At 37.5% G+C, this 25,516-nt stretch overlaps 1 protein-coding gene across 1 annotated transcript in view; it reads left to right on the top strand.

Moving 5' to 3' along the window:
* The window catches only part of Schip1 (Schwannomin interacting protein 1), a 64,011-nt gene extending 39,341 nt beyond the window's left edge, over positions 1 to 24,670 (top strand). The window contains exons 6-11 of the mRNA XM_071597799.1: positions 2,881 to 2,989; positions 4,373 to 4,572; positions 8,075 to 8,362; positions 9,761 to 9,872; positions 11,032 to 11,131; positions 13,910 to 24,670. Coding sequence (XP_071453900.1) covers positions 2,881 to 2,989; positions 4,373 to 4,572; positions 8,075 to 8,362; positions 9,761 to 9,872; positions 11,032 to 11,131; positions 13,910 to 14,096 — 996 coding nt within the window. The 3' untranslated portion in view covers positions 14,097 to 24,670. The remainder of the gene's footprint in view (positions 1 to 2,880; positions 2,990 to 4,372; positions 4,573 to 8,074; positions 8,363 to 9,760; positions 9,873 to 11,031; positions 11,132 to 13,909) is intronic.
* The last annotated feature ends 846 nt before the right edge of the window (positions 24,671 to 25,516 follow it).

The raw sequence follows: 25,516 nt of genomic DNA, 5'->3' as shown, positions 1-25,516 counted from the left end.
CATTTATCATTCTATCAACGTGGATATTATTCTTGTATCAAAGATTGGTAGTGTATTTCAACCCTTTCACCGCAAATTGTATCAAATCAATTTCATGACAGCCCCCATGCGCTCTTTTAAAAGCTTCACTCTCATCTTAAAAATGCTATGTTGAAAATTTTCGATTCCAGATCAGTCTTTATTATGGTATTACCAATGGAAAAGTAGGGAAAAGTAAGCGTGATGCCCGAGTGTTATGGCTCTACGATATTATTCATTTTTCTAGTGCACGTTGCCGCAGAAAAACCTACATTTATATATCTTCCGATTAATCTGTCCCTACAGTTGAGCCGCTTAGCGTGAGTCTGTAATAATATAATAAGTCAGTTTGTCAATGTCATTGTGTGTATCAGATTAGGCAGAATTGATTGTGGGCATTGGAATGCTCATGAAGGAATCACATCCTCCTAAAATAACGTCATTCAGTTATTTTTCAAATTATAATTATGCCAAATACTTAAAAGTTTAAAGTTGACTGAAAGTTGTCGGCTCTTAAAATACCCTTGCAACAGCGTAATCATATTTATTTGAATGAACATTTTACTAGAAGTAAATAGACTTTGTATCACGTCCTTAACTTGCGCCACGGGTTATTGGGTTTTGCTAATTTTGGCTAACCATAGGACCCGGTGGGTAAATATTTCTCACAGCATGCCTGTGCAAAATCTAAATGTTTAACTTCTTTAGGTTGTCTACAGGTATATGACATTTATTGGATCGATTTCAAAAATGTACCCTTGACCTCGGAGGTCAGGAAAGTCCAGCTGTGTAATTCACGTTCGGATGCGAGTTTTGAAGCCATATTAGTGATTTATTAGGGAAACGTAAATTTATTACTCATTGGCTAATGTGGGGCATTTTCCATAAAACGATAATATCATTTAAAATAGAAACGCAAATAAATTTCTTTAAAATATTTAGGCGTAGATAAATCACATTTTTATAAATGTGAAAAATCAATCATGAGAATCCTAGTTGTTTTTATAGTAGTACTGATATTATAAATGGTCAATTGCCCGATTATTTTAGTAGTCACTAGGTCCTTTTCAGAAATTATTTTCCCTCTCATTATTAAGGAGGAGTAAATAAATTCCAAGAAATTGTGGGAGATTTACATTAAAGAGTACTTTTAAGAGTACACAAATTAACTTGATCATAATTTGTTGCTTACATAGATAAATCTGAACGTTTCTATTCAGTGCAGAATGCTCCATTGATGAAGGGAGCATATGAGACATATGAGTGGGTTATTTAAATCTATTATGTTTAAAATAATTAAATTGCTTGCATAAGTTGAATGTCATTTCAGGTATTTTCCGAGAGTTAACAGAGATCCACCTTTTGTCTTTGTTCATTTGATGCTGTGCTTGAAACAAATTGTTCATTACTTGAAAGCAATCGAAGGCAAAAATAGATTGTAGTATAGCTAAATTGAAAGCAATGCTAATCCTGATTTTGCCAGGGAAAAGTGGAGTATATTGAGAAATTCAATAATATTTAGGGAAACAATTGAAAATATTTAGTTACTTCCAGTTTGCATAGGGTAGTAGTAGTATTTAGGGGATGCTACCAACAGCTGAGGTCATTTGCGCCATAGGGGATGGACAGGAAAGGATGAAGGGTTGAGAGAAACCTGGCATAGGCATAAGCCTTCTCTTTACGAAAGGCACCAAGGGGTTAGCAGCTTAACGTCCCATCCGACAGATGGCTTACTCACTCAAAGTGCCCTCCACAAAGCACCTTAAGTAGGGATCGAGGTACCTCTGAAAAATATTCAATATCGCTGGGATTTGAACCCGGGCCCTCTGAGTGGGAAGCCAGTACGTTAGGCCCCCGCACCATCTCGACCCCCAGTTTGCATTGAATTATGCCTTTGGATGAATTCGATAACCTTTTAGGAAGAGTATATTCCATACTTAAATAAGTTCTTTAAATATATTCTATTGTTTCAGGCTTCACTTCGTGGAAGTATTTAATATCCATACTAAAAAGAAAGAAAGACTCGTACTTTTCCACAGATTTATTATACGGTACAACGCGTTTCACTGACTTGCGGCATCATCAGGTACAAATTTGCAAAATAGACAGAGCAAGCATATATACCCTCAGGACAGAGTGGGGGCGGGGAGGGTTGGAAGGATTTGCGAGGGGTGGGGGCTCGCAGGGTGTCGATGGATTGTTTTGCCTGGAAAGGGTCAAAGACCAATTAAAGAGAACTTAGTAGGGCAAGAATACATAGCATTTGCTTTGATAACTATCATGCATTTTCTAATTTGCCCATCCTCCGCTTTAGTATCATGACAAGAGTGATGTTGAATGCAATGCATGTACCACAGATAATTGCGTAAGCATTTTCAAGCGATAGGAAAGAGTTAACAGTCCCAACTGTTCTGTCTGTATACCTTTCAGCTGCCTTCCACTCTGTGTAGATATTTCCTTTACCCTGCCCTCTCCTACTTAAAATGTTATGGTGTCGCCCTTGGACACTTCCATGCTTTCATCGTGGGGGAGAGATACTTTTTGCCTTGTACACCCTCCATCACTCCTACTAATTATGATTATCGGGGTGTGCATAACGCTCATCTGTTGACAAATATAATGGCAAATAGTTAAAATTTTAAATCAGATATTTATATATAAACATGGAAAAAAGTAAAAAGCATCAGTTTTATTTTAGTATTAAGTATTTTCCACAAAGTAAATCCTGAAAAATAATGTAAAGCTATGATCACAATTGCACATTAAAGATTTAACTGATGTCACTATTAGAGTTGGTGGAGGAAATTGGTTTCAAGGAAATTGGGTTGATTTAATTTGTGTATGGTATGGTTTATTTTTCAGCGCCGGAATGATCGTGAGGAGATACGACGCCGGTTGGCTATGGGACCGGAGGCAGATGATGGCTATGCAACCGGTCGAAAGCCCAGCCTCCAGTCACGTCTCCAGAGTGGTGAGTAATTTTGGTAGCAACAATCATAGTATCAACATTTATGCTTGTGTATATAATATTAACCCATTCTGACCCAAAAGGTTGTATTTCATCCCTAGCCGTTGGAAACAACCTAGGTTAAAGTTCTTTTTCTGCTACTGGGAAATTTGTACTCAAATAACCACTTTGTTCCACATTTTTCAATCTTAAATGTCCTGGGAAACTGGTCCAATGATTCATACAAGTTATTTTGGAATTATATTTTATGGAGTTAACGTTGTGCAATTTTTTCTCTACTTGAATGGAAAGACAAACAAGTTGGTAAATTTTGTGGCTATCCTGTAAATGTTAATAAGCGCAACAACCACAGATAACTTATTGCTATCTAATGATTATATATTTATTTTTTACTAGTTGGGATTTAATGTATCTTGTAAGAATGCTTGTCATAAGAGTTATAATATCTGGTTGACAACAAAATGGTGTCCTTGTATCAAATGTCAGTTTGGATAATATGTTTCTCCATTTCGATGCATAATTTTTAAGGAGTTTGATTACCTACTAAGGTAACTTAAGTATACAAAAGTTTTGTAGTGAAATAACTACATCTGCAGATTTTATATTCTATTTTAGGAAAAAATACTTAATTTTGTTAAATACAAAAGAAAAGTGAACATTTGAGCGATAATGAGAGTGATAATATTTTGATTGATATTTGGTTCCTGATTCTATATATGCATTGCTTCCAAAGAAACTTTAGATTGAAACATTTGAAGAGTCTTGGAAGGAAGATGAATGTGACTCTCATAGATTGACCCTTAATAATAGCTTCAGTGGAAGTCTCATTTGGTGAATTAGTGAAATGTGTGCTGTTTTTCATAAAAATACAGATAATTTCTTGATAAAGATGCGTTAAGTTCATAATTAGGTCAAGGGTGATGTTAGCGATTTGCTTCCTGTAGCCAGAGTTGTTATCCTTCCCATAAACATTGTGATAACATTCTGAGTCAACTGAGTATGAAATTATATACGCACTCTGAAAATAGTTGAAGCTTTGTATAAAATTTATTTTAATATGCTCAGCTGAGGTTTCAGCCTTTCAAATATTATGTTCTCTTTTTTACTTCCTCTTTGACGGGGGTGGTGCTGTAACCATTTCCTTTCTGGGCCAAAATAGGTGTTCTTTTCTAGAGTGCCAGTGTGAGAACAGCCCTGCTCTCGTGGCCAAGAGTGTTTTGATCGCACAGAGCTTCCACTGAAGACATATTATGATGGAGTCCTTTCAGACCACCACATTAATATGCCTGTTGTGACACATGATTGAGTGTTATCAGTTATGTGAGTTTAGATTAAAAAGGACAGCCACTGCATTGGTGAATATCTCCTTCTCTTTGTGTGTTGCAGGCATGAATCTGCAGATCTGCTTCATGAACGAGACGCTCTCGGATGGGGAGTCACCAAGTGGGTCAGATGATTCATCACCGCCCCTCTCCTCTTCCCTCCCCTCTCTTCCCCACCCCCCACCTTCTCAAGCTCACAACAGTGATCCATCACCAGCGACTGCCCTCAGTCATCACACACCTCCGCGGACCCTCTCGCTCAAGGTAAGCTCGTGGGGAGTTGTCTCGGGTAGCATGCATCATAAGGTTGCAGATACCATACCACACAAGGCCTCAACATCACCATCAGAAAAGATCAACATTCCAAAAAGGTGGAAGGTCACCAAGTGCCACCTATCCCTTCATACTTTCTAAATTTTTTATCTTCATTGGATTCACCAGCTTCTGTTTGAAAAGGGAAAACTGTTATCAGAATTTGCAAGGAGAGGTCCAGTTCAGTTGGGAGTGGATTTCATTTTAACGAAGCAATCACTGAATTCCTGGGTCCAAGGAGCAATAATAATATTTCTGTTGCTGCAGCCAGTCATTTAATCCCATTTATGTGCAGTTTAAACACAATTTTTTCCTAAACTTCTGGTCTTCTACGCCCAAAAGAGGTTATTTCTGTGCTGAAGAGATTTCAGCAGAGCACTAGTACCAGTTTCAAAGCAATTGATTGTTTAAATATGGAACAGCCTTATAATACAAGGTATGCTCAAAAAAAGATGTGACTGTTTGAATATATACTTGATTTTATTTGTTACCATTTAATCATGCTTATCAATGCAGCCCTTGGCTGCCTATACAATACAATGCTCTCAACATTTTTTTCCAGTTTTTGAATGCCACCTGGAACGCTTCTTTTGAGATAGCCATTAAGTCTGTGGTACAGTTTTGTTTGATGTCTTCAATAGTTTCAAATCGGTGTCCTTTCAAGGTGGTTTTCAACTTAGGAAATAGGGAAAAGCCTACTGGAGCAAGATCCGGAGAGTAGCGTGGCAGGGGGATCACCAGTGCGGTTATTTTTGCCAAAAACTCAGTAACAATCAATGATGCCGATGCATTGCTGTGATTAAAGCTCTTTGACTTGTTTTTTCACATTTGTGCTCTCTTCCGCAACATGGCTTGTCTTAACCTTCTCATAACCTGAATATAGTGCTGCCCATTCACTGTTTGTCCTTAGGGGACATATTCATGATGAATAATCCCTTCCCAATCACAGAAAACAATCAAAATCACCTATGCGTTCGATTGTGACATCTGAGGTTTTTTGGATCGTGGGGAAGATGGTCTCTTCCACTGTGAAAACTGGGTTTTGGTTTCTATATCATAACCATGAACCCAGGTTTTGTTGCCTGTTAAGAAGTTTCGGTCATCGTTCGAACAATCAAGGAGTTGCTGGCTGATGTCAAGACATTTTTGGCTCTCTGTTCATTCGTTAACACTCGCATCACAAAATTGGGCGTGATGCTCTGCAAGCCCAACAAAATGGTGAAACAATATCCTACACTAATGTCAACTTCATTGGCAATCTCCCTATCAGTTAACCAATGGTTACATGCACTGAATCATTCACACTGTTGACGTGGGTATTGTTTGTTGACGTCGATGGTCGTCCACTTCTCGGTTCTTCATCGGCCGAGGTTTGTCCAGACTGGAAGCCATTGTACCAACAAAAACACTGTGCCCAACTCTTAGATTCATTGCAAAATGCCTCTTGAATCATAGCACAATATTCAGTTGCACTTTTCCTGAGGTTAAAACAAAATTCATTGCATAGGTGCTGCTTCTCTAACACCTTCATTCTCACTAGCACAAGAATTTGTACTGCAAGCATGTGCAAGCTCAGACAAGAATTGCTGTTGTGCCGGGACTAGTTGAGGTAGGGCTATGAGCAAGGTGGTGTTTTACTTCTCACAGATGCCGCTAGAAGGCAATACCTCACTGAGTGTGATCCATCTAGCAGTTTGGCACGTAGAAAGACCGGTCTCATCTGTTTTTTTACGGACCTTGTGACTATAGATTATTGTTTCCATTACCAGATACTAAACTTATTGTTTCTTACATAAAGGCTACAGTCCTGTTGTGCAGTGCATTCTAACCTACCAAATCCTTTGCATATATGCTCAAGGTAATGCTGTATTTGCATGGTCTGATGGGAGGATCTAATTTTATTGTAACAACAATGAGCTCTGCTGTCTAAAATGATAGGATATATGTGACTCCAAAGGTCGCAACAATTTAAAATTGAATCACAAACAGCTAGCTTAACCCTCTTAGTGCGGCGGGGATTCCAGGGGTACTAGTGAGAAGTGCGAAGGGTAATTTAAGAAAATGTATCATGTACATCATCTGAAAAATAAATGTAATCATTACAGTATTAAAAATTTGAAGAATATTTTTTTAGCAATAATATTTCGATTTTTAGACACAATACTAAGATTTAAAAAAAAAAAATTTTCAATAAAACTACGATGGTTAAATATAATAAAGAATCAAAAAGACATGTAGAAAATATTATAAATAAATATAAAAAAACCAGGGAATTGCAAATTTTTTTGACAGCCTCTGCATAGTTCGATTTTGTTGAAAAGGCTGATCTCACTGAGTCATATTGGGACTTTTCCCCTTTCCTTCAGACTGCGGCAATGTGCTTACAATCTAAAGGCAGAAAAAAACCAAGTTCTAACTCACAGAGAACTGCTGACAATGTAAACCAATGCACAGGGCGCAATTGATTAGATCGGATCGGGCATGAGAAACCAAAATGATTACAAAGCAGTGCTCTCATTTCCATCGTACCAACAAAGTCTAAATAAGCAGCTATATATCAATACCACCACACCATTACACATTCAAGAGATTACAGATGAAAACAGATTAGTAGCCTTTCAGTTGCTTTTCATAGTGGAGAGGCCACTCAGAATAAAAACGAGCAAACAATTAGGCTGAGCTACCCGACATGTACAAAACTGAACAAAAAATTATAATAAGAATTATACTTTTTGAAAAGCATTTAAAATTGCTAATAAAAAATTAGTTATATAATTCTATGGAATTCAACCTATCGATAGCACCAAAAACCATAAATTATTAAAGAAAAAGCCATAAGTTACAACGATTTAAACAATAGCCTACACAAGAGCCGATATATCGGCCCGCCGCACTAAGAGGGTGAAATGAAATGTACATATTAGACTCGGGTGATTTTTTTAAACCATGAGTTTGGAAAAAATAAGTGCATCTTATTTCCCTTCAAATGTGGTGTATTTAGATTTTCAAATTTGTTGTGGGATTTGGAGTGTAATGGGAGTGTATGTGTGGGGGGTGGGGACTTTTCTACTGAGCAGTCTCCGGGTAATTAATGTGAGGCCTTAAAAAACATTGATACCCGTTTGCAGTTGGCTTTGATGAACACTGGGCAGTTAGTTAACTACTTGGTGGCAAATGTGACAGGAGAATTAGAGAAACCATTGTGTTCTGAGCCCTTCCATTATTTCGCCATGATGTCAATGCAGTATCTATTCTCCTTTGAAAGTTTGATTGGCCTGGGTATGCAGGCACATCTGCTCACTTCCTCACAGAAAATTAATTATTAGTTGGACAGTGCCGCATCAAATGACAATTGCTGTAATGTTTTTCCAGCAGTCAATGCACTCCAATGGTGTGGGATTTTTTCTGACTGAGTGGGGTGACAGTTGCCATTGTTCTGTCTGCATTGTTCCAGTCAAATGTGCTGTCAGCACGGGGTGGTGCCACAAGCCACTCGCTGCCTGCAGGTGGCGTTGTGGGGCGTTGGGATATCCTGGGGTCAGAGGGTCAGCCACCATATCAACCTCTCATGGCCAAGTGGGATGGTGAGGACTTCTTTGGCCGACAAGCAAGGCTTCAGGCAGAGGCGAGAGTTGCACTGGCCCAGGCCAAGGAGATGGCACATATGCAGATGGAGGTGGAGCGCCAGAGGCTGAAAGCCAACAGCCCTATCACGCAGATGGTGCGCGCCAGCCTGCTCAAGGTTGGTCGCTTTTCTCCACTCACGTATCTTCTCGTCACTTCCATTCTTGAGGGATGGACATTAAAGACTGTCTTGCAATTAATAATACCAAGTTTTACACATTTATAGTGACTCCAGAACAAGTTGCCAATGATTCAAAGGTTATTTTGAGAGCTATTAATTTTTACTTCTGCTTTAATGATTTTTTGGGCGGACATCAATTTAACAGGAGTTATATCGGAGACTTTGCCGTGTAGAACTTTATGGGTAGTGTTATATATCTGTGCACATTTGTGATAAATTTAAATACTTACTAATATATACCATATTTTCTAGCCTATATAGGACTACGTTTTTGTGAATTAAATGTGATCAAAAATTCACTTAGGGTAAGAATTTTTTCTAGTATGTCATGTCCTGCCACACTAGTGGTGATGGAATCCCAGAAGAGTATCCTAGATAAACCTTATCATTGATGCTACATTTTTCTACGTATATTAAATTCCGTTTTCCTCCTATGCATAAAGTGTTATTGCATTGCAGTGTGATATGCATTGAAATATGATTATTATTTTTTTGTAAAATATAACCTGAAGAAATATTATGCATATTGTGGGCTGATGCATCATGTAGCCTTGGAAATACAGTAATATTTGTTTTTGTGGTATTGTCTTTGTATTATTGTTGATATCACATGTTCATTGAGAAAGACAGATTTTGGAGTGCTCCTTGCTCTCATTGACAACCACTCTTTGCTATTTGTTTTCATCACCCCCTGCTATCCCTTTGCTCATTCCTCTGTTTGGTCTGGTGTGGATCTGTCACCTCTCATCTGCCTCAGATAGGTGACTTTGTGTTGTTAGTGGGAAATAAATAAATTTTGGGCAAATGCCTCTTCCTCACCACTTGTTTGTAAAGTGCATTTTCATGGTTATCATTGAATCTATGTTTGTTTTTATATCAACTTGTAATTATGTATTATGAGTAATTTTTTATTGCTATCTAAGCCAACAGCATTGTACACGTCAGTAATGAATTATTCCAGTTTAGGAGTATGGATTTAGAAGTATGTTTGAACGTTTATTCCTTGAATACGAGTAAGTTTAAAACATTGCAAGAATTACGGTGTTGGAAACTGCAGGGAATAAAAGGCATTTTTAATACTTTTACCTTCAATATTCTGATTAAGAATGCAGGAGCTGGATAAGTATTAGTTGCTAGAACAATCTTGGTGTTATGTAATGTCCCTGAAATGCATGCTTCATAGTTCTTGTTTGCGAAAGAGACTGTCCTCAATTGCAAGCCTTTTTTCAATCAATTCCCTCTAATACTTTGGTTGGGTGTTTGCTTTTTATTATGTGGCTTTGCTTGTGGATGTGGTGCTCAAATATATGTATATATGTATGCATGTATCTGCAGGTGGGGCTTGTGTTCCCAGTGGACAGGAGGCGTGTTAGTCGACAGATGTTGACTGAGATGAACGTTGCTCAGCTTCAAGTGATTGTGAATGACCTCCACACTCAAATTGAAGGTATGTTCTGTTCCTTGGATCCTTGAAAACCAGGAAAGAAACTGGAAGGGGAAAAACCTTAAAGAAAACAGGAAAAATCAATGATTGAGCAGCAAAGTCAGTTTTAAATTAGAGAAAAAATGTTATTTCACCAGAAAATAGAGAGTAAAGAGTAAAAGGAAGTATAACAGCTTTATTTTCTTAATTTGAATTTAATATAAATTAGGAATTAAACTAGTGGCTTTGAATGTTATATATTCTGTAACAAGTTAAAGAATTGTGGATAACACCTATTTACATTGAAGGAGCATTAATTTAGTTAATTGGTCTAAACGAGTGTCATGCTATGAAACAACTGCCTGATTACTTATGCACTGTAATTGATTAAAATCATTAGTTATCTGTGTGGATGATAATTCCGTTGTAGATGAATACTCTGTAAAGAAAAATTTTGTACAATAACAATATTTGCCTTCTGATATTCTTATCTATTATGAAATAGGTGTAGGATACTTCCCGATTAATAAAAAGCATTTCAAACTCTTGCATTAGTCTCTTTATAAAAAGTTAATCTCAAAGGAAATATTCTTGACAGGGTCATCGTTACTTAATGTTCAAAATGACTTTATTGCATTGATAGTTCTGTAATTTTGTGTATTTTCTTAATGATAGCAATAAAAAATGCAAAAAAGTTGTCATGGTATGGTTAACTTTCATATAGTTGTGTAAAAAATTAAAAAAAATACAATCTAGGTCTCCTAAAACTCTATCTTAATTAATGTTTTTATATAGCTGAGCTGTAAATACTTGGAGAAGTGTTTTGATCAATTCATTATCTATGCATGAATCTATGTGATACAGGAGAAAATACTGAAATATTCGTGCAAATAAATTTAGTAGTGTCAGTGGGATTTCATGAAGGAAATGAGAGTAGTTAAAGTGGTTTCACAAAACTATTTAAAAATTTTCCTGTTTTTCATCCTTGAAAACCTAGGAAAATTGTGACCTGAGATACCATCTCTTGCTAGCCACCCTGTTATTGCTATGGTGTGTTATACAATAACTATTTCAGCATAAAGGTTACTGTAAAGAGTGATCACTGCACATATCAAAGAACTGTCCTTAATTCAAGGCTCATCCTAATTCTGACACACCATGCTCTTCATTCCTCTACTTTCAGTCCTCAATGAGGATTTGGTGAGACTGCTAATGGAGCGGGATGACCTTCACATGGAACAGGACTCCATGCTAGTCGACATAGAAGACCTCACCCGATACCTGTAAGTTCCTTCAGAATCCACATATTGTGTTTATCCTTCAAGCATGCTGCTGCATGGAAAATGTGTTATTTTCCTGTAGAGGTGACATAGGTGGAGGTGATTGGATAGCCATGTGGGGGTGAGGGAAAGAATTCAAAGGGAATGGGAAGGGAATCTTTGTTGCATTGTGATCTGCCTCCACTCCCTTGACCTCTTCAGCCTAACACTAACAATATTCATTTGCACTTCCATTCCAGAGTAGCATAGTCATCACCATCTCTGTTAACATCCTCTTATTTCGTAGTGGACGAGAGCTATTGGGTACCATATGAGAATTAATGTAGAAAACCAAATATAATTCTTTATTTTTAAGATGGTATTGATATTATTAGGAAGTGGTATCTGATTACCGTGTTGGCTTGATTATAAGTACTTGATTTTTGTCGCTAATTGTAATGAATACTGCCCCCATGAGCTTAATGTCGAGCCTCAGAAAGAAATCTTTCAATTTCATAAGCATAATGTAGAATAATCGTTAGAATTCTTTTTCATTTTATTCAAAATGTTCCTATTAATTTTATTTTGTCCATTTTTAAATATTTTAAAATTTCTATTACCATTGTTTATATTTTTCTATCTAAACCCCAGCTTTTATTACTACTTGTTTTGTTAGTTAAAAAGTTGTTTCTCATAATTTGATGATATATTTCAGTGCTGAATTCTTTACATTCCAATGCCATAAATGTAGAGACTTGTTCTCTTACTGTTTGATTTACATTGCAAACTCAAACTCAACTGAAAACAAACAAAAGGGATTACTTGCAGTGTAAATAGTTGATTGTGTGAGGGATGTTTGAAAATTAATAACAAAACGGCTTTTGAAATAGCTTCGGGACTTCTTATTGTACAAGGTGGTTTGTAAATTCCATGAAGAAAATGAAAACTCTTGAATTTAATGGGAATTACTGATGGCCGCCTGCAAAATTTTGGAACCACTAATAAACCATGCTAATCAAAGGCTCAGTTTAACCATGATATTTATAATGTTTCTCTTTAGTCTCCTTAGGCAATTCGGACTTCATAATATAAGTTTAATGGAGAGACAAAATTCTCTTTCATCCATTTTTCGGAAACCATTCCGCTTGTTCTATTCAAATGAATGTTAAATGCTGAGTAATGGATGGGTCTGGCTGAAACTTTATGTGGTTTCCTTTCAGAGTTACTACTTACTGAAAATAATGTCAATATGTATCAATGGTGCTGTGTCTCTGACTTTTTCAAACTACCCTTTTCATGCATGAACTATTATCCCAAAATAGACCACCTCAGTCTATGGTGTGCCAATGGTGGGTTGGGGATCATGTAGGGTAAGGACTAAAAATAAAAGGTACAGAATCTTAGGCTAGATGCGGCATTATTATTTTGGAAGTCATGGCCATTAGTAACAATAAAGGGATACCTTGAAAAAATGAGCCTTCAGAATAATTATAGGAATAAAATACATGGATTTTTTTTGGAAAACTGTGACCTACATCACATTCTATTCCTTGTGTTTATGCATGTCAATTAAATAGTTCTGCTTATTTTAAAAGCACCTCTACATCAGCAAAGAGGGAAGTTTGTTGATATATCAACTTGTGGCTAGAACAGCCATTTCAATGTCCATTGTTAATTACCAGTTCTGCAAAAGCCTGAGCCAAGCAATGGGACCAATTAGGAGCCATTTGCCAAAAAGCATTTGGTGTACGTCTTTGTAATTTGTTCCAGATCCCATTGGTATGCTGTTTTATTTAGGGAACATTTTTTAGAGATCCAAAACCAGGTGAAATGGCTTCTACCCTTCGGTTTTAGTGGATAAAACTGCACCATGAAGGGATGCAAGTAGGGGATTTCTTAAAAAATTCCAAGAAACTTTGGGAGATGCCACGACAGTAACTTTTAACGGAGTCATCCGCTAATATGCATTTCAATGCAACAATTTCAAAGTTTAAAAATCTTTTGCCTTGACCAGGATTCAAACCTGAATCTCTCAATATCCGGCTGAGTGCTTTAACCAGTTAAGCTATTGAGGTGTCCTCTTACACTCTGAAATTTTGGGGGCTTTAAAGGAACAAGGTGTTGTGGCGGAATACTGTACATACAATGTCACAGGTATTCGTAGTCATGCTTGATGCGCCACAGTCCACGAGGTATAACTGTGGGAGATGCCGCAACAGTAACTTCTAATGGAGTCATCTGTTAATTTCAATTTTAGAGGGTGCCTCGATAGCTCAACTGGCTAAAGAACTTGGCCAGACATCGAGGGATCCGGGTTCGAATCCCGGTCAAGGTGAATGATCTTTATGCTCTGAAATTGTTGCTGGGGATTTCTTATTATGAATGCTCATGGAAGCAGATAAAATATATGAAAGTAAAGGGAGGGGCATTCTTAAATGTCTGCCTAGTGCATTAGGAAGTGGCCATCTACTCATGGCTGGCTGATAACAATTGCTGTATTGGTGTGCAGACATGTAGTCCATGGAGCATATCTAAAAACCTGAATGATACTCATATGATGCCATAACTTGAAGGGATGCAAAAAGTACCCTGGTGTGGGGGTAGGATTAACCTTGAGGGGATGAGAGATGACACTGAGGGGACAGATGGAATTGGGGGTGCTTGGATTGAAATTGATGTGAACGTTTGGGGATATAAGAAGGAATGGAATTTTCTCACCCAAGCTAGCATTTTTATTTGGGTGTGCTGTGATGTGAATTTAAATTACTTATTCTTATTCCCCTATTGGCAATCCTTTTTCAGGGGTGCCAAGGAGAAGGCTCTGAAGGAGTCAGGCCGCGATCCTGGCTCTGGCGGCTCGGGAAGGGGTGGGGATGCGGGTGCCATTGGCAGCCTCCCCTCCCTCCCCCTCATATTCCGGCATGGTGGCGGGAACAACAAGTTGAACCAGAGTGTCCGACCGAGGATAGGGCTGCTCTCAAGGAAGTAGTGCGCCAGTGTGGGGCTCCTTCCCAATCATTAAATTAGCATTTGCGGTGTCTGTATCCATTCATGTGTGCGTTTGTGCTCCTGTGTGCCTCTGTGGGAGAGAGAGAGAGAGGGAGAGCATTGGTGTGTGTGTGCATGTATGCTTGTATGGAATGGAATGGCTGTTGTAGGAGAGAGCGTGGTGAGGTTGATTTTGTGTCCCCGGCTCATTTTTGCTGGAGTCTGGCACGCCACCCAGATCTTTACTGTTGCTCCAGTACATCCCCAGTGCCGTGGATTCTACCGGCTCGCATTGTCTGGGAATACTGGAGCTACTTGGGCCCTAAAGGGGGGGGGGGAAGGTTATTTTGTTGGTGGCTGTGAAGAGTCCACGGATTTGTAGCTGAAGCAAAGGCTCTCCTTTTGAATGAAATTCCACTTGTAATACATTTTCTGCGTACACGTGTGTGTGACTATGATATGAGTGTGAATGGTACTCTCTGGTGCCCATAGACTTCCTCCTCCCCACCCATGACATAGTTTCACCCTGAGCATATACCGCTTGTCTCTTATTTATACATGCATACATGCTCTCACGTATATGATACATACATATGCATATAAACATACGCATACAGAGTTGCCACTTTAAAATGGGTCTGTATATCTCACCTATATGAGAGTCTGGAAAAATATCAAATAGTTAAAAAATGTATTGAGTGAAAATTGATATCAGAAAGCGTTAATTTATTTTGAAGAAGTTGTACATATAAGAGAAGGGATTACTTTAAAATGTTCTTCACCGTATTATACAGATCATTACAGGTTTTTATGAATTCTGTTTGGAAGCAATGTCGTCTACACGTCTTTCTCATAATTTCCATTTGTTTCGTTCAACAAACTTTTTCCTTGAGTGTAGTATTTGTATATGAGAGGTCTGTGAAACTGGACCTTTTCCCAGCAAAGTGTTGTTTGTCTGCTCCAGTTCCCTTAAAAAAAAATGATTGTGCATTGTCCCTGCCCCCTCCCTCTGTCGCTCATTGTTTGGCAGCAAGGGGTACTCTTATGGACTGATGTCCCAATGTATCCAACAATAAAATCTAGGAAGGCTTTGAGCCTCACAAACCTTTTACCAAGAAGTTTCTCCTTTCCCTTAGGTTGGTCTTAAAGTTCCTAACCATGAATGCTAGCCAATTAATTCGATTGGGATTCTAGTGAAAATTACTGAACAACCACCTTGACGATTGGACCGTTTTCATGTATTTTCATCCCGTTTGAAACTCTTGCTTATTTCCTAGGTTTCCATGGTTTTGCACCATCTTCAGAATCAGTTCAAACAATGGAAAATCATAATTATTGGTCATTCATCATGTTTCAATTGCGTAATGTCACGCCTGAAACTTTGCAATTGGTTAGCATCATAAATTTGGCATAAAAATTTCCCTCAACATGGAATCTTTTCCATGTTTCAATTTTTATGGATCAAAAGATAAAACAATAGCATCATAACAAATAGCTATTGAATCCTTACCCAGTGCATAATCACCTGGAGGAGCAAATTTGAAGCCTCTCTCCGATGCGGTAGGTGTATCGTGAACAGATATAATCCCATTTCCTTGAACTAAAGCTCACAGTTGCTCAAAGTCAAGAGTGACAGTAGAAAAATGTTGTCCCTGGTTAAATGTGGATGTTCATGCTAGCAGTGCTGTGTAGAGGTCATTAAGGTCAAGTTGTGTGCATAGAGATACAGCCTGTGTGGAGAAATACAGAAAGTTATTCCTTATTTTACCCCACATGATTCTTAATCACCGTTCCATAATAATAAGAAGGGGAAAGTTATTTGAAGTTTTATTTTCTTCCTCAAGAATTGTGAATTCCAAAGATTCAGTTCAGTTGAGTTCAGTTTACTTTTGCTCATTCATATGTTTGACTTGATCAGAATAGACATGGAATAGACTTGGGGCAGCAATATGTTTTACCGAGTAATGCTTGCGACCGTGCAGCCCACTGTTTACTTTCCACATGGGACACATTAAAATTCTGGTATGTCGACCTGTGGAAATAAATTCAAAACTACGGGAGGTGCTGTGGCATTTTACTTTAATGGAGACATCAATGAATGTGCACCAAAATGCATGAATTTAATGGTATTAAAATCGTTCACCTTGACCTGACCATCCCACTCAACATGAATGATTTTATATGTCATTAAAAATTTCTGCATCTCGGTGGGCATTTATCGTCGATTGGAATACACTCGTGTGATACAGTTGCTAACCAGAAGGTCATGGGTTCAAATCCAATAATCCTATGTCAACATCAATAGCTGAACTCAAGTTGTATGATTTACTCCCTACCTGAAATCCCCCAGGGGAACTGAAGGGGTAGGCCATGGATAGGAACTGCTAGTATGTGACCCTCACTTGTTATAGAGCTCTTGGCACGAGGTGAGGTATGTACCATCAAACTGTCACCTCTGGAGTTGAAGAGTTATCTGTTTGGATGCAAGGGTTCGGTGAGTGAGGCTGTCTCTTTTGCTGCATACTCCCGGGTGAACCATGGCATGGTGGTGGTGGGTTTACGAAGAGGGTCTGATGGAATAGAAAGTCGTGTACTTTTTTATCGAGCCTTACCTTACAATATTGTGCTGTGTGTTCTGCTCAGAGACAGTGCCACACACAGATTCATCTGCTCCCCAACCCAATCGTACAACCCTACCTTCCACATGCATTGACTCTACTCAACAGGATATTTATACTCTCTGAAGGACATGAGCTGAGCCATTATCTATAGAAGCGTCAACGCAATCATTGTTACCATTTTCACTATGTACATTCAAGTTTTGCCAAGTGATTTAAAATTTGTCTTTAAGCTTGGTTGCTCAAATGGATATATATATATTGATGGTCGTGTCTTAGTCAAGTTCATCAGCTGCATTATCCTTCAATATTCATGATTGGATGGCTATGCAGAGATATGCAACCATGTCATCGTTTTAGTTATTATAATTTTGGTTTCATATTTCTAAACAAATTGTTGGTTCGAGAAGTGTTGCTTCAACCCTTAGGGCGGCAGCTGATTCACCAAAATCTTGATTTGCCACTCATGATGTTTCCACAACATATTGGCTCTTGTTTGAATTTTTTTGTATCTTTATTATGTGGAATATTTGCAAAGCTTTCACCAATAACGTAGGTGACATATTTTCGACTGACAATTCCACTATGATTTGAAATCACATGGCTTCATAGGAATATATGAAACGGCTTCCTGTTTTGGGGATGTGAGGGAGATGGTGGAGTTGTTCTTGCGAAGCTATGTGCGCATTCCATGTGCACCCATCCTCCGTACCATTCATGGACTCCACTCTTACTCCCCTCCGAGGTCATTTCCCCTCCTTTGACCACACATCTGCCTTGGCTCAAGTGACATGGCATATCCGAGGAAGAAAATTCTCACTTTTGAGAAAACATTGCATTAACCTCCATTAAAGACGACCGAGACTGAAACGTCGCACTCATTGTTATTACATGTGCCTGTGAGCAGGGTGCACATGGTGATGTCCCTTGGTCGATTGCCCTGTTGACCTCTTGAAAGCTTTTGTCGATGTTGGCTGGTTTGTAATAACGTTAGGTTACCCGGCAAAGATCCACGACAGTTGAGAGATGTTGGGGTCCGTAGAAAAAAATATCATTTCACACTTTTTGTGATTATACACCAGAGTAAATGCTGCTTGTATGAGAGAGGCTGGTTGTTTTTTTTTTGGCACCTGCGAGTGATGAGGTTAATGCAATCTTAAAATTTTTTACTCTTTAATTTTTTTTTCATCGTCATGTATGGAGAATTACCAAAATGAAGAAAAAAATATTCTATTCAACTGTTATATTAAATACATTATAAAAGATTAAAAACTATTCACATTTACGAGTTAGGCCTACATATCAACCGTTGATGTATTTGGCACATGCAGTGCGGATGGTTTGCTGGTAATCCAGCCCTTGAATGAATTGTGTGCTTAGCACGTCTGTACTTTCTCACTTGGGGCACGCTTTTGAAGCAGATATTTACGATTCGAGGTTTGTCTCTTCACCTCAGTTTGAACTGCAGTGGTTGTTGCTGTGTGCATTGCAGGCAGGATGAATGCCTGCGTTGGTGAATTGGTCCCTGGGGGGGGTCAAGTTGTGGAAACAGAACGATGCGGCCTGGGGAGGTGAAAGACATGTCATGAGATCAACTTGGAATGCTGTAGATTCTTGAGGGCTAACTGTAAGTGCATATGTAAAAAAAAAAGTGAGCTGCAGGACATGCAGCCAATTATGGACATAACTTTTAATATTTCTCACATTTCAGAACCATAGTATTGCATATTAGGTGTGGTCATGTTGTTCATTCTAATCATCTTTTAGTCATTAACTTGCGACAACTTTGTTTCCAACATTTATTAATCCAAATATACCGCTAACCTTTTTAAATGGTTACACTAATTGTACTGGATGCTGATTTGTGTTTGGTGCCATTATGTTACTGATGATGTTATGTGGAAGTCAACCAAAAGATTGGCCTTGACTAGTAATGATTGTGTTTGTATCTCAGTTCAGAAATGCTGCTTGTATATCTCTCCATATGTAAATGATGGCCATTATCAAGAACATGTGATGCTGTTGATTCCAATAGAGCTTGTCTCCTTTTTCCTCATGTGTATGTTTGTAGTGTATTGATGGGAAAGAATCATTCTCTGGATTCTTTGATGCTTGAAGACTGTTTGTAATCAGATATTTCATTTCCAAGCAGAAAAAAAAAATGCAAGCTGTGTTGGTGAGTATGCTTGTGACCTCAAGGTTGATTTCCCGATCATGTACATACTTCCACGTCTGCATTTGGGACTTAAGAAAATTTTATGTTATATGAGGAATTATTGTGTGATGAAAGAACCTTTCTTGCCTTGTGGACAAAATGAGTTTCATGTGGACAAAATGCTGAATTGGTGGTGAGGAACATATCCGTTGGTCTCATTCTATTTATGCTAAACTACTCGTGAGTTATTACTGTCATCGAATTGGTTGTGGCCGGTTTTGAAGTGTTACTTTCAGTCTGCGTTAGAAGCTTGATTCCTTACCTTCATGCCTTGCATGTTTGGGGGTAAAGAGAAGCATTTGATCAGCATCCCACCTATCTTGCCATTTTTGGGTTACTGTTTGTTGAAGAGTGGACTTCACATACAACCATCATAGGTGTAAAAATGCCACTAATTTCTTTGATTCCTAATCATATTAAGCACTCCTCTAATCATATACTATTTAGTGGAAGATGTGCGTTATTTTTTACAACAGCAAGGAATCAGATGAACGAAAGCTAGGTGAAAATCTGTGATTGGATTAAATGTTATCATGTTTGGAATTTACATTGCCGAGATGACCCATCAAACAATTGTAATGCTTGTGAGTGGTTCTAGAAAAAAAGCTTTAAAATTTTTTTTTGGGCTGATTTATTAAGTCAGGGAATTCATGTGCGAGCTTTATTCTCCCTTCACACCATTCACTTTGGGGTAGGCAAAGTTAAAGATGCTCATTTTTGTTTTATTTAAAAAACTACTCTTTTTTGTGCAAATTTCCTCCTGATATTCAATCCTTTCCGACCTCTCAACTTTTTTACTTGTACGCATTGTTGCATAAATACTTATCAGTTCTTCTACATAAAATTCACCAATGAGTTTCTTATTCTAAACATTCACCACAGGATTATCTCTTAAAATGTACATAAGCACACACATTAATATATTAGTAATCTTTTGCTGATTTTTTAAGGGAGGTTTTGCCTATATAGCTGAAAAAGTGTTGCTATGCTCACTCTTAATCATAGATTTGATTTCCAAATGTTTACACCCTGAGTGAAAATGTAAATACATTATGATAATACTTCTTAGCCCCTTGGCAATCTTTTTTTCCTCATTGCAAAAATGGATAGCTATATTTGAATCACTTGGTCAGGTTACAATCATTTTTTCAGTGATTGAAACACTGAAATGTATATTTTCAACAAGATCAGTTTATTTCAAAAGTGAGAGGATAATTGAGTAGCTTCAGGCGTGATGTGGTCAAACATAATGAATAACTGATCGTAGCACTTTTCCACATGATAAAATTTATATTTTACGACCGGGTTGCAATGTATTACATCATCATCAGGTGAATGACCTGATGATGATGTGATGCATCGAAATCCGGTCTTAAAATAAATATTTTATCAAGTGGAAAAGTGCTACAAACAGTTATTCATTGAGAGGATAATGTAAGGATATTAATAAACCTTCAAATGGCATTTTATAAGAAAGAAAGGATCGCACAATTCCAAGCCGTCAAAAATGCACAAAACACAAAGAAACCACCATCTAAGGACGAATTTGAAAGATTTAGGCAAGGTATATTATAGAATGATAGTGTACCAAGCAGCGGAAGAAATGCAATTTTATACTGATATGAAAACTTCCAATACTGCCCAGGTTTTGATGTATTGTATCATCATGAAGTCTATTTTCACGTGTTTAAATTGTAGTCACGAGAGGATGTACTTACAAACCTCTTTCATGATGAAAAATTCTCATTACCAAGTGTAGCACTGCATTTTTTTAGTCATTTTTCCATCACTGGTGGCTTGCTGTTAGGGCCCCCATCTACTATTTTTCCACAAAAGTTTTCTATTGATTACTGAGTGAGCATTGGATATTCACAGACTACCTTTACTGTAATAATTCTTTTTTTGGTTTTAATAGAGTAAAATGGGAAAGGAAATCTTCCAACATCTATGGATGTTTCCTGGCACCTTTTCTGTCATTCACGTCAATGACGACCAGATATGTGAACTATTTTGGCCTGTGGTTTACGAAATAGATCTGAATGACTGAGAGCTGGACTCTTACAGACCATTGAGTTCGTGTAATGATGACCTTACCGGTAAGCAATTCACTAAGCATTCCTCAGCCAGAGTTACTGGTGATTTTTAGGAGGTCAAGTAATTCTTTTAAGCATGACTTCCATTTTTCCATGACAGAAACCAGTAAAAAATGCATGTGCCAAAAAAAATATCAAAAAGTTTTGTTCAATATTTGTCGTTTTTAATTATTTTTATTATTCTATCATGTAAAAACCCATAATTTTCATCAATAGAGGTGCTATATTTTTTACATGCTCTAACTACTGTCAGTCCTGAAGTCTTCCTTCTTGCAACCTCAAAATAGGCCCCTACCATGGGAATCCTATTTTGAATTGTTGTACAAACCAAATATCTATAGAATTTTCTAATACTTCATTCTTTTAGACTTGACTACTTCCCTTCCCGCCTTATATAAGTTTTGTCCCTTGTTCAGAAGGGAGGCTTTTCCTCATAATGCATAACTTCCTCTCTGTTATTGAGATACATCACAATTGCAATTCTACTGGCAGGAGAGGATTTGATGAGTTTAAAATTAAGAAACCGAACCCATTGAATGTTAGATGTCGTGCAAGCCTAGTTTGAGGAGAGTGAGGAGTGTCTCAGTTGCCCTTGATGGTGCTAAGTTGGGAACAATATTCCAATTTATGGGGGAGGCACCATTCTTGCCTCCCCACTGACTTCATTCCCCTCCCCTTCCCCCAAGTTCCTCCCTTTGTTAGATATCAAGGTTTTAAATGATATAAGGTATCTTTTCATTGTAAATCATTGTCATTATTGATGTACACAATATAAATTTTTGTATGGGTATTTTTCCATTTTATGAATATTTAATCACTTCCTCGGCTAAAGTGCATACACAGAACTAACTGTGTTTGTTTTGTGGTATGCAGTGCCACAGCCAGGGGTTCAATTGAAATGGTGTGATTCTGTGGTCTCTTAAGGAAATGTAACTTAAGGGTAGGAGACATCTGGATGATGATTCATTTCTAGGATCAGCAATTTCCCAGTATTGGGAATTGGAATGATTGAAATTAATCTGCTCGTGGGCTGAATGCTAGTAGCATAATCTATGGGGCGTGGGCTGAATGCTGGTAGTTTAATCTATGGGGCAAAGTGCTACCTGAGCATGCCAAGCAACAAATGGCAGGAAAGCAAGTTGGCAGTCATGAGTCTTTACTTAGAGTGCATTATACAGTGTTGTCATTCCCTTACAGAGACTAGTTTTCCCTTTCTCCTGGTAGGTGTCAGTTCTTGTATATTTTTAAAATTTTCTTCGGTGACAAGTGAAATCACTCTTCCGGAGATTCCAGCCCGCTACATGGGTAGCTGGCTGGAAATTTTGTTTTCTCTCTGAGCCTGTGTAAAGAAATGTTTCACTCAGATGGCTGGCTGCACAATTGTGCCCAGTAATAAAAATTCATAATGCTCTCTTTCTGCCGGATATCTTTCCACTCGTAGGTTGGGCAACACTCAAATCTTCCATGGTGAAATTGTTTCATATGGTTACCTAATTGGCTGTGGATTAAAGGATCCAATTCTTGCCCAACTTCATCGACCCTATTTTGAAAATGTCTGAGAAGTCTGAAGCCATTTTCTTGCCTTGAGTTCTTTCCTATAGTCTATTAATGTGGTTTTAACCAGCCACTTGGTCCTCTGAAGGAATGTTGAACTCAGTCATGCTCGGTTATTGGCAGGGGAAGTCCTTTTTGCAGTTAGCAGTAGACTGTTTCTAATCATTGACTAGTATTTGATTATTGTTGCTCTATAGCTGGTTGCTCCTGAAATATATATGGCTTAAAATTTACGTCAATAGGAAGGACAATAATATAAGCTGAGTGTGGAAATCGCATCTCATGAAAGTAAAGTCATTGCTTGTCGTGAATTTTGGATTTGCCAGGTGGTCACTCAAGATAGGAAAATCAAAATTGTGAAGTTGGGAATTGCTCAATTTGTTAGAAAATTCTGAGAAGAATTAGGAAAAGGGTGACGTTGTTTTTAAATTCAGGAAAATACAATGCAAATTGAGAATTAATGATGAGAACAAAATTACTTTTGGTTGTACGATGATTTTAGGTTTGGTGTGGGCCATTGTGTAGGAAGGCCCTGGTAAAAAAATGGAATGCTTGAATAGGACTGGACTTAATACCAGAGGCAGGTGTGGAGATTCACAAAAAGTCTCAGTTAGATCGCTAACATTTGAAAGGAAAATTCGAAACAAGGATAGTATTTTTGTTGGGAAAAAGTTGGAAGATGAATTGAGAAAATTACTTGCCATCCTGATCGAAAAATATAGACTCCATCTTGGGGAAACGTGTACAAGGGGCAAAATGTAAGCTTTTCAAATGCTCAATAAGAACACTAATTTTTGAGTTTATTCGAAATCTCAAAAGTGTAGCAGAGAATCCTAGAGAAATATTATACTGGGTGTTTGTTAACAAGTGACTGCATTATGGGATTTTTAAACTGTTATTCATTTGTCTCATGCTATCAGTTAAAGTTTAGGAAGATTTCCCCGCCATCCTTTATAATCTTGTGGAAACTATCATTGCTCAGTATTTTGGGATTCTTTTGTGGGGAGAATCTCATTATGAAGGTGGTGCAAAGATTTAAACGTTTATTAATGGGACCTTGGGGAAATGGCCACTGATAAAACACTGATTAATTTAGCCATCATGGGGACCTTTGATGGTGAAAACAATCGTAAAATAAAATGTTTTTATTGTTCTGCTGCTTTTCATCCATCCATTATTGTTTTTGTGTGAAGGAATGTGGTCAGCTCTGCATTATTTGAATAGACATCACAATAAAATTGCAGTAGTCAATTGATTTTCATTGTATCACTTATTTTTGTCATGAAAAGAAGCATTGAATGAGATAGTTTTAAAAATAATTTTAACTGTACATAATAAATTTTTTTGATGGCTCATAAACTATTGAACTATCAAATTGAAGATTATTTATAATGCTGAATTACCTATTTAAGATTCGATGTTATATCTTTTTTTTTGGTAGAAAAGTAAATAGGAACAGGAGTGAACTCTTGATTCTGAAAATGTTAGATACCAAAGGTGCTATGAATAATTACATGAATTGTTTGTACTAGAAATAATGATTGTGTTTGCAAAAGTGGCCATATTGTCTTGACCATAATGGGTCATTGGGAATGAGAATTTAGCATCATTAATAATCCTGAACATCGGAGGCAAATGCGGTAGACTTGTAATAGTACCTTTTGTTTTATTTTGTGGACTACTTTCCATTTAGTTGCAAGTTTAAAATATTATGGTTTTTACGAGCCTTGAACATAAAAATTGGTGTTGGAGATAGGATAAAATCATATGGAGGACAAAACATGAACCCTGAAGTACATTGGCGCTTAATAAGAGGAGTTGAGATCATTAATTAATGAATCTTCCTTTTATCTTTCCACCATTTTCATGGGCGGTGTTCCCACCACTGAATGCTATTTTGTTCACTTGAATCTTATATAAAAACATGTATTCTATAGTGGAACCATATTGTATTTAAAGACTTCATTTATGTATTTGCTTCTGAAGCTCTGTTATGAAAAGAACCTTCTAATTTATTCCTATTGTATTGTGTATGCATAAAACTGCTTACATATAATGCTGTAATAATAATTATACTAAATGATTATGTAACTTGTGTAGTTATTTCTCTTTTATTACATCCCTCAGAGTTGAAACTTCTGGAGATGTCAATTTTTAGTTTTTGTGCTTTTTGGAAGGTGTACTGTGTATTTTGGCAAATGTGTTCTACTGTTGGCAGAAGGATGGAGTTCATCCAATACTCCCAGCAACCTTTCTCCTGGGCAGGGCAGTCCATTTTTCTTCTCTCAAACACAAAAAATGGTTGGAATAGGAGATCGGTTCCAAATATTCACTCTGAAAATTCAGTGAAACAACTTCACAGTATTTAAATCATTTTTTCCTTGTTTTGAATATTGCTCAGCCAGGAAACAATCCATTTCTACTGTACCACACTGAATCCCAGTCATAGTAATATTCAACATGGAGCTTATAGCCAACCCATTGACAGGATTATTAACATTGTATTATACTGCTTAAATGTTTAGGAATGAAAATATTACATAGCTAATTCAAACTGGGAACAAACCTCCGCAAATGCAAAATTAAAATAACCATGCAGTTTGATAGGAGTTGCAAAGAAGAGGCTTCATGTTATTGGGCCAACCAAAATTATAAATGTGACTCAAGTACATTGTCATTCCTGAACAGAATTATTTTGAAAGTAAAAGTTAGTTGAAACGTGATGATAGTTTTCATATAAAAGAAACCAAAGAGGAAACCAATTTGGTTGAATCTAACAACTAGAGGACAAAACTTGAAGGCAGGAGAACACATTGATTTTGACACAAGAACGTGTGAGATTAGATAATGGATAGCCATTTTGCCATGGACTAAGTTTGAAATATTCCCCCCCTCCCTTTTTTTAGACTAAATATTCTTATAACTTATACTTTGTCAGTCC

This window comes from Hetaerina americana, unplaced genomic scaffold (assembly GCF_022747635.1).
Source record: "Hetaerina americana unplaced genomic scaffold, ioHetAmer1.1.p SCAF_9, whole genome shotgun sequence".
Classification (NCBI taxonomy): domain Eukaryota; kingdom Metazoa; phylum Arthropoda; class Insecta; order Odonata; family Calopterygidae; genus Hetaerina; species Hetaerina americana.
The sequence above is the reverse complement of the archived record's forward strand: the minus strand, read 5'-3'. Positions and strand labels throughout refer to the sequence as shown.